Below are 16,916 nucleotides of genomic sequence, written 5' to 3' on the forward strand. Positions count from 1 at the left end.
TGCAGGGGGGTGGGCACAATTAGCAAATGCTTTCCACTTGAAGAATCATGTGAATTAGCGAAGCAGTTTCATCCAGCGAACTGCTCACATCTCGCCATTTTCTTTCCTTTCCTGACTCTTAAGTGAGCAAATTAGTATTCTGTGGGCACCTATGAAAAACTTAATCTGTTTATCTCTTACAGAGTTTCCTTACTACATCAAGGTTAAAAAAAGAAAAAAAAAAGTCAAGTGCTCTATGACTTTGATTGTGACTACCAATTACTCAGTAGGAGTATTTAATAACCTGCTTGATTAGGTGGTCAGACATTTAAAATGTCCATGAATTTTTTTTCCCACAGAGACGACATAATTCTAAAGAGAAAAAAAAATGCAGCTCCTAATGTGTGGATGTTTAAAGTCCTTCTAGAAGCATGCTTTTCTTCTCTGGGATCTAAGCTAGACAGAGAAAATCACTTGAATGTAGGCCTGGGCTTGTGTGCTGCATGAGAATGGGGTGGACAAGGAGAGCGGAGGTGTCAGTGAGTACACAATGAGGTGTTGGAGCCGGTGCTCCTACAGAGCAGGCAGAGCCACCACCTGCAGTGCTGGCGTCCCATATGGGTGCCTCTTCAAATCCCAGCTGCTCCACTTCCGATCCAGCTCTCTGCTATGGCCTGGGAAAGCAGTAGAAGATGGCCCAAGTCCTTGGGCCCCTGCACCTGCAAGGGAGGCCGGGAAGAAGCTCCTGGCTCCTGGCTTCGTATTGACCCAGCTCCAGCCATCTTGATCATTTGGAGAGTGAACCAGCAGATGGAAGACTTTCTCTTTCTGCCTCTGCCTCTCTGTAACTCTGCCTTTCAGGTAGATAGTAAGTCTTTTTTTTTAGATTTTTTAAATGAAGTGTTGGTGCCAGAGAACTGGAAAGCTGGAAGGTTAGGGGACCAGGGACAACCCTTGCTGTTGCAACACTGGGGTGAGACCATGTGTGTACAGCAGGTTGAGGTGGGGCGCAGAGTGGTCTCCAGGTGATCTGAGCCTAAGTCTGCACTCTGCTTCCTCCTGGCTGTGTGACCCTGTGAAAGGGCTTTACAGGACCCGAATCTAATTTCTTCCTTCGTGGGCTGGGCAGATGAGATGAGTCAATAGATGGAATGTACCTTGCACATAGTGAGTGCTCCATGTTAGCTATTATTATCCATCACTTTAATTTCCTTATGGCCCCCTATTTAAAGTTGCAACCCCAAATATGCTCTATTCTCCTTCTTTTAAATTTTCCTGTAAACCTTATTACCTCCATGCTATATATTTTACTTATCATATTTTTTAAATTAAAATTTATTTTTATTTATTTGAAAGGAAGAATTGAGAGAGAAAGAGAGAGAGAGAGGGAGAGAGAGAGATCTTCCATTTACTGGTTCACTCCTCAAATGGTTACAACAGCCAGGGCTGGGCCAGACCGAAGCGAGGAACCAGGAGCTTCTTCTGGGTCTCCCACATGGGTGTAGGGGCCTGAGCATTTGGGCCATTTTCTGCTGCTTTCCCAGGCACATTATCAGGGAGCTGGATCAGAAGTGGAGCGGCCAGGACTCCAACCAATAGCCATATGGGATGCTGGCTTCCCACTTGGTGGCTTTACTTGTGATGCCACAGTGCCAGTCTCTATCTTACTTTTAACCCTCCACATTAGAATGTAAGCTCTGTGATGACAGAGAATTTTTTCCGTTTTGTTTATTACTAAGGAGTGGTAAAAACAGTGCTATCATATGATAGGCACTCAATAAATAAATAGTCATTGAGGGGTGGGTATTTGACCTAGCAGCTAAGATACCTGCATCCCATACTAGAGTCCCTCTCTGGCTCCCGACTCCAGCATCCTGCTAATAAAAAAGATACTGGACAGCAGTAGTGATGGCTCAAATGACTGAGCTCCTGTTATCCATGTGGGAAATCTGGACTGAGTTCCTTGCTTCTGATTTTGGCCCTGTCCCTGTTCTGGATGCTGTGGACATTTGGGGAGTGGGCCCAGTGAATAAGAGCTCTGTTCTTCATGCCTTTCTCTGTCTCTCATATAAATAAATAAATAAATAAATAAACAAGCAAAATAAAATTAAATGCACTTGTTGAATGAACCATTGCTTAACATAGTAGCTAGGATACAAGAAGGGTGACAAATTATTAGTTATGGAATGGCCAAAATAATGCTTGCCAGTGAGAACCATTTCGAGTGTGGCTAGATGTGGGAGTTACTGCAATGGATGGAGAGAATGTTGAAACTGAATGCAAGAGGCCCTGAAACCAGTGTGTGGATAGATCATGCACACAGAATCTGTGTCACAGGGCATGCCAGGAAGTGACGCAGAGCAAAGGATGACAAAGACGCCGCAGCGTCTCCGGGACTGTAGGGAAATGCAGACCAGTGCTCTGAGGTTGCAGTTAACAGCAGTAAGGAGTAGCAGAGGGTGGATTTGTCAATGCTTCACTCTACAGTCAGGGAGGTTTTGGAAGTGGATAGCAAGCTGCAAAACCTGAACTCTGCTTCTCAGTCACAGGGTGCACGGCCCATGGAAGACTGAAGAACATTCTGTGGAACGTGCTACCGGGAAGTGATGGTCCCTGGGGAAAGCTGGGATTCCGTAAAGGAAACAAGTGGCTGAGTTCAGCAGAGACTGAAACTGTAAGAAAGCTGTTGTAAAGGATAAGCAATGATGGGAAGAGCTGTGAACAGGACACAGAGCCGTCCAGAGATGAGTGTTACAGGGCAGGATATTCAGAAACACTTCCACAGAAGATGGACCAAGTGCATGGGCCCTGCTACCCACTGGGAGGCCTGGATGGAGTTGTTGACTTCAGCCTGGCCCAATCCTGGCCACTGAGGCCATTTGGGAAGTAAACCAGTGGATGGGAGATTCTGTGTGTGTGTGTGTGTGTGTGTGTGTATAGCCCCCACTCTGTATATAACTCTGCCTTTGAAGTAAATGAATCTTAAATTTATAAATGATAATACTGATACAAATGTACCTAAAAGAGGAAAGCCAACCTCCCCATACTTCACACATAGCCATTCTTGCTTACATGGTAAGGTGTTGCTTTTGGTTTCTCCCAGGGGCTTCCCTTGAAGTACATTTTACTATACTTTCACCCGTACACACCCATTCATAATACAGCTGTTCACACAACCTCTCAGGAAGCCTCCTGTATACTTCCCAAAGTTGATTGAATGAAGTTCAAGATGAAGATAACACAATATTAGAGAGCCGAATTACTTTTTATGCAAACTCCTGGCACAAACTGAGATGCTTAAGGGATTTGGATCTCACTAATTAGTGTGGTACTGTTACCAACTTTGGAGACCCAGAAATATATTTAAAATATTACATATATTTTCATAAATATGTTATTCCACACATTGATTAAGTACTTACATTTCACTGATAGTATATATTTTTAAAACAAACAAAACAACAACCAAAACTGTCTTTAGATTGGTGTTTAGTCAAAAGGTCTACCTCTCACCATACAAAGAAACCTACATGAAAACAGAAGCAAGAGAGTCAATACTTCCTCTAGAACCAAAACAAACAGCAGCAAGATAAAAATTGGCAGCGTGGATCTTTTGGGAGCCTCAGACAATTAGTTAAGGGTCCAAACAGGATAAAGGACACTTTTGCTCTGGCCAGACTAAACCCGAGCAGGAGCCTTGTGGATAGCAGTATTGTCTGTATTTCAGGATTATCCACCTGCTCAGTTGCAGCTGCTTCTCCTGAGATGTGGCCATCGGTATTAACACACCTGTCTACTTTTTAATTTCATCTCATTTAAAGACAAAGCTTAGTGATCAAAGTTACCTGGGCTTTGCACCTTGGTTATGGCAAAACTGATGATCTGAGGCAATGAAGGCTTTGACATTACATGGGAATAAATGTATAAAATCCTTCCTGGAACATGGGCTATCCTCTACCCTAGCTAGGACAAGACATCAGGATATTGGGAAAGTTTGAAATCTTATCTTTCCTGCTGCTATCCAAGCTACTCTGAACTAAGAATTTCTATCTCTAGACCATCTTGCAACTAAAATTCTCTGTTGAGAGAAAAAAGTCACAACCACACAAACTATTTTATATATCAGGATTTCTGATTTTTAAATTTGCATTGAGCTGTGGTATAGCAGGTAAAGCTGCCATCTGCAGTGCTGGCATCCCATATGGTCACTGGTTTGAGTCCTGGCTGCTCCACTTCTGATCCAGCTCCCTGCTAATGTACCCTGGAAAGCAGTAGAAGATATAGTCCAAGTACTTGGGCCCGTGCTCACACATGGGTGACCTAAAAGAAGCTCCTGGTTCCTGGCTTTGGATCAGCCCAGCTCTGGCCATTGGGGCCATTTGGGGAAAGAACCAGCAGATGGAATATCTTTCTGTCTCTTTCTCTCTCTGTCTGTAACTCTGCCTTTCAAATAAATACATCTTGCTAAAAAATTTGCATTAAAACACATACCCAAGTTAGAAAAATTCTCTTTGTTGTCATGAAGCACAAGGACAAGTTCAATATTGAGATTCATTTCCAGGGTAGAATATTTCTTTTACTAATTTTGACCTCAGGATAACATAGCTATTTTAAATCCTAGAAGGTCAGGGATTATGATAAATTGCAAGTATAAGGTGGCCAATTAATTAAGTTAAATTTCCTAATTTTTTCCCCCAACATTAGTGTATATGGGTCATTGTATCACATCTCAAGAAGATTTAAATATAAAGCAGAATAATGCTAACCCTTAATGAAAAAACATGACAAATTATCAGACATTGCAATTAGATATTTGACATTGCATGTTGTATATTTTTCTTAATCTTCTAAAATGGCAAGTCCAGTGAAAGTTGTCTGTTTTCCGGCAGCCATTTCAATTGCAGTTTAGGGAAATGCATATAGAACTTACTAAAATACTCCTTTTTCTTTTCCCCACTTTTCAGATTTCTTACGCAGCTTTCCTTGTCTTAAGATTACACATACAAATATATACACATTCACAGTTCACAATAACGGATGTTGTATCTGCAACATTAATCATTAAAAACAAAGTTAAGTGCCCGTACTAACCAAAAATGTCCTTGTATTTGCTGCATTGCATTTGCAAGAGTTAGGAAAGAGCCCTGGTTGACAGAGTTAAGTTCCTTGGTCAAGAAAGGTGTGTTTTGCTTTTTGTTTTTCAATTGACCATAATTAATTAAGTAAGCAATATTAACTGCAAATCAGCTTTATTTTTTCAGTATGAAAAATTGAAGATCACATCCACACCCAATTCAAATGATCTTTTCTTTAGTGTTTGGTATTTTCTAAGTAGCCATAGCATTTTTATATAGAAAGTTAGGCCAGAACTTTTGAGGCAAACTGGGAATTTGAAATGCAGATGGAGAAAGAAGGAGGAAGGGAGTATAAATTAGAATCTGGTATGCTATGTACTACTTACCTTCAAAAGTCAAATAAAACTTTCCTCTGTCAAACCAAACGAGGGAAGGCTGTTCATTCTCTGTATGGCCAGGAGTTGAAGCGGGATGGGAAAGGTTAAGGAGAGGGAGAGAGAAGGACAAATATGAGTTACAGAGCAGGTCATTAATCTCACTAAGGGGAAGGGTGGCGGCACTGCATGCCATTAGCGTGCGGGAGGGAAAAGGGGATGCTGGCAATCTATTTTTTTTTTTTTTTAGTTGAGGAAACAGAAAGCAAAAGCAAAGCTATGGAGGCCTACAGGGATGGCACGGTTTTTGGTGGCTTGATACTTGGTGCTTGTGTGCATGGAGCGGAAGTCTTCCTGGCCATGCAGGGGCGTCAGCATATTTTAACTGCACTAATTTGGGCAAACTGTCATTCAGCAATGGCTGTATCCATTTCATCTTCATTGTCACCCCCTTCTATGCTTCCAAAAAGATAAATTCGGAGTTATGGGTTACACAAAACATTAGCTTAGGTTTTAAATGACAACAGCATTGCACATCAATTTAAGGTTCATGGAAGATGTCACATCTTCCATCCCCTCCCCTGGAATCACCTTGAGCATCCAGACACAAAACACCCTCTACCTATGTACCAAAGAACAAGATATTATGCTCTATTTTTTTTTTAAATTAAAAAGCAGTCACTGGACATGTCATTCTGAGCAGTTAAATTATTCCTCCCTTTGTAACGACACAAAGCAATAGCATCTCGCCTTTTTCCAGACCTTTTTACTGAGAAACTGTCATGCAACCTGCTGCTTTTTAATACGTTCACTTAGCACAATTTCAGTGGCATGAATCCCACGATGAACAGTAAGTACACAGGGTGCATCAGAGTGGCACTGGACACTCATGAGGTGAGGAGCATGTCCATGAGTTTACAGTAGCATTCAGATGGAGAATGGCTTGGATTTTTAAAGTCTAGAGATCTAGAGGTCACTCAGCCAGCACAGTACCTGCAGGCGTCTCACAGCGCCTTTCAAACGAGGGCAGTTTGTCAGAAAAAACATCATCTTCTGACACTACGAGCCAAAGAAACATAAACGAATGGAAAACAAAAACACAAATACAAATCCCAAATGAAATTGAGCAACACACTTTACTGATTGAAACACAGGAATGATTTTAATGGAAAAAAGGTAACAAAAATTTAGGACACTGGGATTATTCTTAAGGTATAAAAATAGTGATGTGCTTCTTTTATGATGATTCTCTGATAAGAAATTACATTTTGCAAATGCCAAGGTTCAGCATCTGGAAACTGGGCTGAAGTCAGCCCCAGGGAAGAAGCCATGCTAGTGTTGTTAAAGACACTGTCATTAATAATTGAACTACCCAGTGTATTTCACCCCAAGGCAATTCTCAAGTGGCCAGACATACGTCTATCAACAAGAACCTCCTGATGGGGTCCTGACAGCTCCACAGGAGCACCCAGGGGGCAAGAAGAACCTTTACAGAGGACCACAGAAAAGCAGCAGTATAAATCCAAGGACCCTGCACGAACTATCTTATTTCAGCCTCGTCAACACCCAAGTGCAATTCGCTTTGCACCTGCCTTTGATAGTTAAGGATTTTTAAATTTCAACAGCATTATCATAATTCTGTTTTTGGCTATGGTATCCAGCTGCGGTTAAATGTCTTTGTAAATTGGTCACAGTCTTGTGCACTGATGAGCTGGACCTCAATTGTTTCAGCTCTTTCCAGTCGCTTCTCGCCAGCTAACATGTGCAGACAATTGGGGTTTTTTTCCTCTGTGATTCAAAAAAATTACTCGATACCACAGATCTTAAGAGTAATATTACAGCTATGCAAGAAAATTGAATAGGATCCGTATAAAGTCCGGTAATGGAGAACTCTACCTACAATGTAGAGAAGGAAATGGACAAGGGTAGAACAAATATTCCACAAAGGATAATACCCCTTGAAAAATATTCTATCAGCTTGCCACCTAGACCTAAAGAGTAATGCAGGGAACCTACTGTGAGGTCAATTCTTAAGCTTCTAAGATATCACCTATTTATCTCAGTTCCTATTATACATGTGGCTTCCTCAAATAGACAGAACTTAATGCAACGCCGATAATACGAGCAACAGTACTGAAGACAGATGCTTCCAACAAAGTAGAATAAGGAGAATAAAATGACTAAAACTGAATGGGAGGTTTTTCTTGGGATCTGGGATATCTATTCCCAAAAGTCACCCTTCTTTATTTGCAGACTAATGGGCAAAAATTACATTTTTTGGTTTTCTGTTTGTTTTTTTTTTTTTTTAAAGCTTATTCAGTTTAATTTTTAATTTTTTATTTTATTTATTTTTTATTTTTTTTATTTTTTTGACAAGCAGAGTGGACAGTAAGAGAGAGAGACAGAGAGAAAGGTCTTCCTTTGCCGTTGGTTCACCCTCCAATGGCCGCCGCGGTCGGCGCGCTGCGGCCGGCGCACTGCGCTGATCCGATGGCAGGAGCCAGGAGCCAGGTGCTTTTCCTGGTCTCCCATGGGGTGCAGGGCCCAAGCACCTGGGCCATCCTCCACTGCACTCCCGGGCCACAGCAGAGGGCTGGCCTGGAAGAGGGGCAACCGGGACAGAATCCGGCTCCCCAACCGGGACTAGAACCCGGTGTGCCGGTGCCGCTAGGTGGAGGATTAGCCTAGTGAGCCGCGGCGCCGGCTAAGCTTATTCACTTTAAAATCACTAACCAGCTTGCAGAGACAAAGGTTTGAAGGCAATAGTTTATATTTTGGATGCTATGGTTACATTACAGAATATAAATCACGTTGCCTGAAAATTCTGGACTGAAGGAATCATCAAAATCTATGTGATGCTTCCTTTGGTACCCAATGATGTCTTTTTATTCATGATACAGTCATAAGACATTAAGGGTATAATTTAAAATTAATAATTATCAGTGAAGAAGTTTAGTTAACAGTGAAATCAATAATGAAGAAAAATCATTTTTGGTGGTCATTTTTGCCATGGGCTCTTAAGGAAGATTTTATAAACATCTGAAAACGACTATCAGCTACAGAAATAAGAAACAATTAATAAAAATGGATATTTGCACTCAGAGAAAACATTCCACTCTCACTGTTGTATTCTTGCTTTCAGTCTAAAAATTTGCTTCTTATAATAGAATATTTTCCCTATCTCCTTAATAGGATTTTTTTCAAAATCATATAAAACAGATCCTGTGAGCTTTTTCCAATGCAAGAAGACTTTTCTGTATTTTGCTCATTCTAAGATATGTGCTTTTCTGCAATCTAACAATCTGAAATTGGAATGGGTCATATCATGAATGTAATAAGAGAATATTGTGTCTTAGCTCATTCAGCTACTTTCTTTCAATCACTTATAAAATGGTGATTTTAAAATTGAGAATGCCAACTTCAACAAAATACAGTTGTGTGTGCGCTCTGTAATAGTTGATTGTGAAGTGTTGTTTCTGGGTGTGGCATTGGATGTACTACTTTATAATTGCAGCTCTCATGACCTATTTCACCCCTTGGTTCTATAAGGGGCATTTTCTTCTTATACGTGATTGTCATGCAGAGATTTTAGACTTGCTCCTAAAAATTCAGCTCTTGAGTTAAACTTGTCTGATGGCTTCCCACTAGCCTCAATTTTGGCTTAAGTGTCTCAGCAGAAGTCAGGAAAGCATTGTGGCAGTGGGAGGGAAATGTTGAGCCATCAGCTTTTGGGAATTTGCTGCTGAAATTCTCTCCCTGCCTCAAGGCATTTATTTGAGTGCATTAACTTGACCTTCCAATGTCAGTCATAATTAGGCCCCTTGGTGTGGGACAAAGTGCATCCTCTCTAGGAAGAGAGAAACAGCAAGACACAGAAGCTGCTGGAAAGTCACTGGACAATGCATTTACTTCAGAGGCAAGTGGCCATCAGGTGACTCACAGCAGGAGCAAATAAAGAACAGGAGGGTGAGGAATTCACTGGGCAGATGAAAACCACAGAAAAATAATAGAACGACACAGTGACGAAGCAATGTGAGGCTGCTCTTACGTGGCTGTTTTCGGTTATTATTAAGCCCCCTGTGGTTCGTCCTGAAAGAACACATACTAGATGTGTTAAGAATCAAAGTTGCTGGCCAGAATTGGCGATTTCTACAGCAGGCAACATAGAAGCACATTGTACAAAACATGGACACAGTTCAACTTCCCTGCGTGTGTGATTTTCTCTATGAATCACAGCCAATTGAAAGAACATGTTAGGCGGTTCAGCTGAGGTCACTTGGGGTCTGCTTTCTGAGTGACAGTTCATTCTCACTCTCTTCTCCAACCAACAAAGCAAACACATGGAGAGGGTGGAACGACACTCTTGAGAAAATGAAACAACAGAGCGGGACTGGGGGAATGGCTGTAGCAATAAGGAGTATTAGACATAGATTAAAAAATAAAATTGGGATGTTACAGAATCAAACAAAAACAGAGAAATTAGCTACTGAGTATCGAGTGATAGGAAGCCTGAAATTGTCCCCAGTTGATGATGTGGAGAGGAAATAGAGTTGGCTACATAGATACCATTAGATATCTGTCTATTAATAAATTGCAGTGCTGTGGCGTAGCCGGTAAAGCTGCTGCTTGCAGTGCCAGCATCCCATATGGGCACCAGTTTGAGTCCTGGCTGTTCCACTTCTGATCCAGCTCTCTGCTATGGCCTGGGAAAGCAGTGGAAGATGGCCCAAGTGCTTGGGCTCCTGCACCCGCAAGGGAGACCTGGAAAAAGCTCCTGGCTCCTGGCTTCATATCAGCCAAGCTCTGACCATTGTGGTCATTTGGGGAGTGAACCAGTGGATGGAAGACCTCTGTCTCTCTCTCTGCCTCTGCCTCTTTGTAACTCTGCTTTTCAAATAAATAAATGAAATCTTTAAAAAAAATTGCATGGGATTGGATAGCAGGTTATATTTTCCCCACACTTGAAGGGTTCTTTTGGGATGATCTGATTAAGAATATAGAACATGTGAACTCGAGGACATTCCCTTTGGGGGCCTCAGAAGGCCCATCTTCACCTATTTCTCTGGGACAAGAGGCAGTTCTCCTCCTCAGGAGCTTCTGGCTGTGACGCAGCTACTTTCTCCCATGGGCAGCACTGCGGTGTGTTCCATAGGCACAGCAGGAATTGAGTTAGCTTTGATTACTGATTCTCCCAAGCAATGCAAGATGGGTTAGCTGATTTATAACATGGAAGAATTGCAGGGGAGTCCAGACTGCCACAGAAGACAATGGGCAACGGGGGTTCTCATGGGAAAAGTGGAATGGGAAAGCCCCTGGTCAGAGACACCATGGAAAAATGGAAGAGGCAGCAGGAACTGATGCGGGGTGGGAAAACAGAAAGTCCAGCCTTGGGAAGAGAGAAGCTGCTCCTGGTAAAATGAGGCATTTAAACCTGGGAAAACCACCCAGCTGAGCAGCCCTTCTCAATTCTTCCCTTTCATCACAGCACAAGGGAAAAGGCACAAAGACATTCACTATAAATGCCAGCAATGGCTCATTTCTCTGGGAAAATTGACCACACATCATTGAAAAACACTAAAAAAAGTCAGAAAGTTCACTCAGGTCTCTGCCATGCCAATGCGTGTATCATTTGTCAATCTAAGGACTATCAACAACGATAAAGGAATGAGAGCTTCCAGGAAATAAAAGTCCTAAATGTTGTAATTTCTATTGTGGAACATGGTCTTGATTTTAAACCAACATTCTCCATCAAAGGAGATGATTTGCATTTTAAGAAGTAATATCTAAGTCACAGGATCTTCCCTGGCCATTTCTTCTTTATCTTTTTATTTTTTTAAATAGCTCTGTATGGTGTAGCATAAGAAGATTCCTGCAAAACACAGGTGTTCAGGCCCTTTTCTTAGGTTATGTGCTTAGGGAAGGCTCTTTGTTTCCATTCTCTGAGAAGGTGCTTTTAAGAAAAGAGTCAGGTGATAGTAAGCAAAACACACAGCAACACAATTTCGCCCAGAAACATAGGGCTTTGCGGGTCTTCAGATCATAAAAAATAGCCAGTCAAAATCACAAACGGATTAAAATAGAGGAGATAATTTTTACCAACTGTGGGAGTGGTGGCTGCACTCAAAGAATTGGTTGACGATATTGAAGAAGTGCTTTCAGCCCGGGCTAGGGGTGCTATCGGAGGAGGGCTGGAAGAATGTATGGGAGGGCTAAAAGGTCTGGACTGTAGGGAGAAGAAAAGAGATGAAAAGTTAGAGACACAGGTAGTAGTACTTTTGTCCCATATTTGTAATGTCGCCCAGCCCAGGATATGACAACTCATGTTCTTAAAGGAGTATAGATGACGTAATTATTACATGGAAAATGATGCTGTCCCAACAGGAGCTTGTAGAGTACAGCCCACGGTACCAGAAACCATGACACACTCAACTCAGTAGGTACATCAGGCGTAGAGATGCTGGGCTCTGTGGCTGGTCAGCAGGGCCATGCCCTCAGAGAAGTACGCAGGTGACCCTGTGAGTGCTCACACCTGCTACAGGTGTTGAAACCCATGCTCCTGTGCTGTGCCAGCCAAGCCCAGTTTTATGGGTATCACTGCTTTGTGACTCCTGTGTCCAGACACCAAAGAAATTTACCTCTGCCACAAATTTCTTATGGTTCACAAGGAACATTTTCCACCCTGAGCTTTAAGACACAGTGCAAGAAACGGCAACAAACTCATCCTGGCCACCACTCTCTCCTTACGCTCAACGTAGTGTGTCTACCACAAGTAATTGATCTGTATTTTGGAATCAGAAACTAATATTTGCCCTCTTTTGGAGTTTTCCAAAAATCAGACAAATATTGTGAAAGGCAACACCTCTATTTCCAAAGGATTTCGCACACCTGAACATTTTACCCCCATGTGTATCCAACCCCTGTAGCAGAGCTGAGCCAAGCATCAGCCAGGCATCCTACGGCTAAGATTGTGCGCCTTGGCTTAAAAGATGGTACAGATCTGGGGAGGACTGAAACATCCTCCCGTACCGCAGTGACCGCCTTTAAAATGCCACCGCAAGGGTCACTGTCTAAGTGCTCCGAGGCTTGCACCCAAAGTCGAGATGGCCCGTGGAAGGCAGTTTGAGCTCCTGTTTGGTCCTCCCATCATTTGTCTCTGAGCAAGGAAGGGCAGAGGGGAACATACCACATCTCCGACTCCAGGCTTTCCCGGAGGCAGCTTTGGCCGAGACGGAGGTCGGGGAGGAGGTGGAGGAGGAGTGGTACTGCTGCAGGGCACCAAAGGGGTGGCTGGCCGAGCGGGGGATGATGCACCTGAAACACAAGCTGGTGTTAGATGTGACCAGAACACAGGTGGTCCCAAGCGCTAGCATCGCGGCACAGTGGCAGGCCCACACACTGGTTTTTGCCCCAGCAATTACCATACTAAACACTGCAGCACACTTTTCTTTTCTTTTCTTTTTTTTTAATAAAGAAAAAAAAATAGTGGAACTATGGTTGTTGGGAGAAGCTGAAGCTCATTGCTTTTCGTTGTCATGTGACACTCAGTGAAAAGTAAATCCTTTCATTACTCTATTGTGGCCAAAGGTAACTTCTTCAGACTTTTTGCTGGGTGGTGGTTTCCTTTCATTTTGGTCATGTACACATTAAACTTATAAACTCATTTTCATCATGTACACATGTAACAAACTTATAAACTTTTGATTGTGTACACACTAAACCATAAACTTCATTTCACACGTCCAAAATGAAAAGGAGGAAGTGGAATGACTTTCTTTTTTAAAACATGGATAAGAGAATTATCCTTTTTACTGTGTTTCATAAGGCGTGCTAACTTTATCAATGCACTCAAACACTTGGTGGTGAGCAATTGGATGAAATCTAAGGGAGCAAATGAGAGATTGCCTTAAGTATTTTGTGTGTTGAATCTTAATGGCAGAAACACACTGAATTTCAAGCATTGTTTCTTGTGGAGGCTGCTTAGGAATCTATCAGTTAGAGTTTACCCATGATGATTTCCGGGACGATTTTTGAAAGAGCCTCTTGGATTTACTTTTCCGGCTGTCAATGACAAGCATATGGAACACAGATGACACACAGGGGCTGGCATGCACACTAATCAGCACACCAGTGGGGTCTCTGCACCCTGGGCTCTGCCTATCCTCGGTCATGTTTCTGGGATGTATGAGAAAATAACTTGGTGAAAAACCTTAGGAATGCCAAATCAATACTCAAGCAGTTTTTACTCAGAAAAGTTCCAACTAGTCCTGAGGTTTCGTCACTTTCTTTAGAAACACAGGTATCAAACCATCCCAAGAAAATTCTAAGATCTTTTGCCCCAGCAAAATATCCATTCTGCATGCACCCTATCCACCCTCTCCTGCAACCTCCCTCCAACCCATCAAAAATCTATGATCTCTGGAGACTCTTGGACCATCATCTCAGTCTCCAGGTTTTCATTTTCTCAAAGAGCTTGAAATGAGCAGCAATATATTGAATCTTCTCTCATCTTAGGAGTCTCAAGTTAAGTCTCGTTCATCTAGTTTAAGCAATCTGCAATCTTGAGAGTGTTTCTCTGTGCTGTTTATTCTAAATGTAATTGCACTAATGTGAAACTCAATGATTATCACATCCACCTCCCTTCACCTTTACCATCTACATCTATGGTGTTCTTTCCATTGTTTTGGGTCAAGATCTATGCTAGGCACTTTATGTGTATTATCTAATCCCCACAATAAACTTCAGAGGTAGGGACTGTTAATATCTCAATGGAAACTGAAGCTCAGAGATACTCATTGACTTTTCCCAGGCCATACAACTCAAATGCAATCTCTTGTAGCTTAACATACTGCATGACCCACAATTTTCATAAAATTTAACCTTATTTTTGCATAGTCAGCTTGCACACATTTCTTCCAATATAAATGTTCTTAGTTTTAGGCTAATCTTCTCTTCAAAAGAAAAAAAAGCAACAGTATGATTTGACAGGGTCCACTTCAAATTGTTATGTTAGTAGATTGACAAGCATGATGTTTTTCAGAAGACAGAAGCAGCAGCATAGACATGGAAAATAAGCCTTTAAACAGCAAAGTCTTTATCAGGAAGTTCCAGAAGGCTTTGGGATGGGGACAAGGATGTTTCTATTTAGCTTAGAGTCAAGCATGTGATAGGAATGGTCCAAAAGTATCTATCTACTAGCACTGGGTGGCTTTATGTTAAGTGAAGGACAGATACAGAAAGACAAGTACAGGGGTCTGCATTGTGGCACAGCAAGTTAAGTCACTGCTTGCAATGCTGGCATCCCCTATTGGAGCTCCTGTTCCAGTCCCAGTTGCTCTGCTTCCAATCCAGCTGCCTGCTAAAGCACATGGGATGGCAGCAGATGACCCATGTTCTTTGGTCCCTGCATCCACATGGAGACCAGCATGGAGTTCTGGGCTTCTGGCTTCAGCCTGGCCCAGCCCTGGTGGTTGTGGCTATTTGGGGGAATGAACCAGCAGGTGGAAGATCTCTCTCCCCTCACCCGCCCCCTGTCACTCTGCCTTTCAAATACATGAACTTTTTTTTAAAGAAAGACAAATAAGTGCCTCTTGTTATTACTCATATGTGCAAGCTAAAAAAAGCTGAACTCATTGAAGCAGGGAGTATATAGTGATTACCAGAACCTGAGAAGGGCATGGAGGAAGGAGAGATGGACAGAAGATGGTTAAGGTGTACAGTGGTAGAGTTGAATAGGACTAACTCCTGCTATTGTACAGTGCAGTAGATTGACAATGTTAATTGTATGAAGCTACTTCAAAAATGCATGGAAAATGGAATTATGCTTATTTTGGTGCAAAAAATTTTTAAATCCCCACAGTTTTTTTCATAATACTATTTTCTATGAATTTTATGATGATCCCTCTATGCATTGATTTCAATTTTGTTTTAAAGTATTATTTATTTTTTGAAAGGCAGTGTTGCAGAAAGAGAGAGAGAGATAGAGAGAGGAGTAAATCTTGCTGATCAACTCCCAAATGGCCTCCATGGTTAGGGCTGAGCCATGCCAACAGCAGGAGTTGGGAAGTCCATCCAGATCTCCCACATGTATGGCAGGGGCCCAGGTACTTGGGCCATCTTCCACTGCGTTCCCAGGCACATTAGCAGCGAGCTGGAACAGAAGTGGAGCAGCCAGGACTCAAACATATGGGATACTGGTGTTGCAGGCAACAGCTTAACTTGCTGTGCCACAACGCTGGTGCCAGATTCCAAAATTTTTGTAACAACTGATACAGATTGATATATCAATTGACATAGTTGATTGATTGTGCAGTTAGAAAGCCTGGACTTAAATGGTGACTGCAGAGGCCTAAATCAGCTGAGCTCCTTGCTTCGAAGAGGGCCTGCTGCTGGTTCCCAAGGAACAGGACCTCTCAGGGAACGTCAGCACTGGGCAAGGCAAAGTCTACTGTGCCTCATCAAGGAGTGAGCTTTCCTCCTAAAGCCACTGTAAGAAGAGTGATTCATGACCCAAGTGTTTGCCTCTCCTCGCATGTAGACGACATCCTGTGTGGGAATGTAATGTATCTCCTTCATAATCAAGTCTGTTAGCTACTGCCAGGAGTATTTGATTTTTTTTCCAGCGCATTATTCTTTGATTTTCAGTGGGGTACTAAGTCATTCTCACTGAAATTGATAACTACACGTAAATCTGTATTGTTGAAGTCTTACCCAATGCATGCATCTCCCCTACAAGAATAGCATAAAATGTGTAACCAAACTCAGGCTTGAGAACAGCCAATTCAGGCAACTGACAGGTCATTTCCAGGTTTCAGTCTTTAGTTTGACTACCTGGATAAACTTCAACTTTGATTTTCCAAACGCACTCTAATCATTTCCATTAACAGACACTAAGAGAGTACGTAAGAAGCAAGAGGACGTTTGTATTAAAACCCTGTATTGGGGGCCAGGCTTTTGTCACAGAAGGTTAAGCCACAGCTTGTGACTGTAGAATCCCATACCCAATTACTAGGTCAAGTCTCAGCTGCTCTGCTTCTGATTTAGCTTCCTGCTAATGTGCCTGGGAAGGCAGAGGATGATGGTCCAAGTGCAGGGATCCCTGCCACTCAGGGAGGCCAGAATAGAGTTCCAGGCCTCTGATTTCCGCTGCCTTCATAGGCACATTAGCAAGGAGATGGATCAGCAGCGAAGCAGCTGGAAATCAAACTGGCACTCTGACAGGTGATACCTACATCACAAGGCCGCTTAAACCACTGCATTACAACAGTGGCCCTTTGTTTTTATTTTATGTGTGTGTGTTGGACAGACAGTAGAGCTGGGAGAAGTTACAGAGGTGTACCTTTACAGGTAAAGGCCATGGACTCCAACAGATCTGGGGCCAGATCTTAATTCTGCTACTTATTAGCTTTATGACCTTGGACAGGTTACCTCCGAGCTTCCTGTTCTGCAAAACAGGGCTAATTCACTATGCTGTTGAGAGAGTCAAGTCAAA

The 16,916-nt window shown here is 42.4% G+C and overlaps 1 protein-coding gene across 8 annotated transcripts in view; it reads right to left on the bottom strand.

The window, feature by feature from the left end:
• The window catches only part of SGIP1 (SH3GL interacting endocytic adaptor 1), a 229,971-nt gene that overhangs the window by 46,925 nt on the left and 166,130 nt on the right, over positions 1–16,916 (bottom strand). For 4 of the 8 annotated variants that reach the window (XM_089337270.1, XM_089337272.1, XM_089337271.1 and 1 more), the window contains 4 exons: positions 12,612–12,739; positions 11,525–11,651; positions 6,422–6,487; positions 5,441–5,500 (listed from right to left, as the gene is read on the bottom strand). In XM_089337270.1, the coding sequence (XP_089193396.1) occupies positions 5,441–5,500; positions 6,422–6,487; positions 11,525–11,651; positions 12,612–12,739 (381 nt within the window). The remainder of the gene's footprint in view (positions 1–5,440; positions 5,501–6,421; positions 6,488–11,524; positions 11,652–12,611; positions 12,740–16,916) is intronic. The other 4 variants (XM_089337275.1, XM_089337274.1, XM_070078328.2 and 1 more) reach the window with 2 other exon arrangements.

This window comes from Oryctolagus cuniculus, chromosome 7 (assembly GCF_051225735.1).
Source record: "Oryctolagus cuniculus isolate XC-2025 breed Fujian yellow rabbit chromosome 7, ASM5122573v1, whole genome shotgun sequence".
Classification (NCBI taxonomy): domain Eukaryota; kingdom Metazoa; phylum Chordata; class Mammalia; order Lagomorpha; family Leporidae; genus Oryctolagus; species Oryctolagus cuniculus.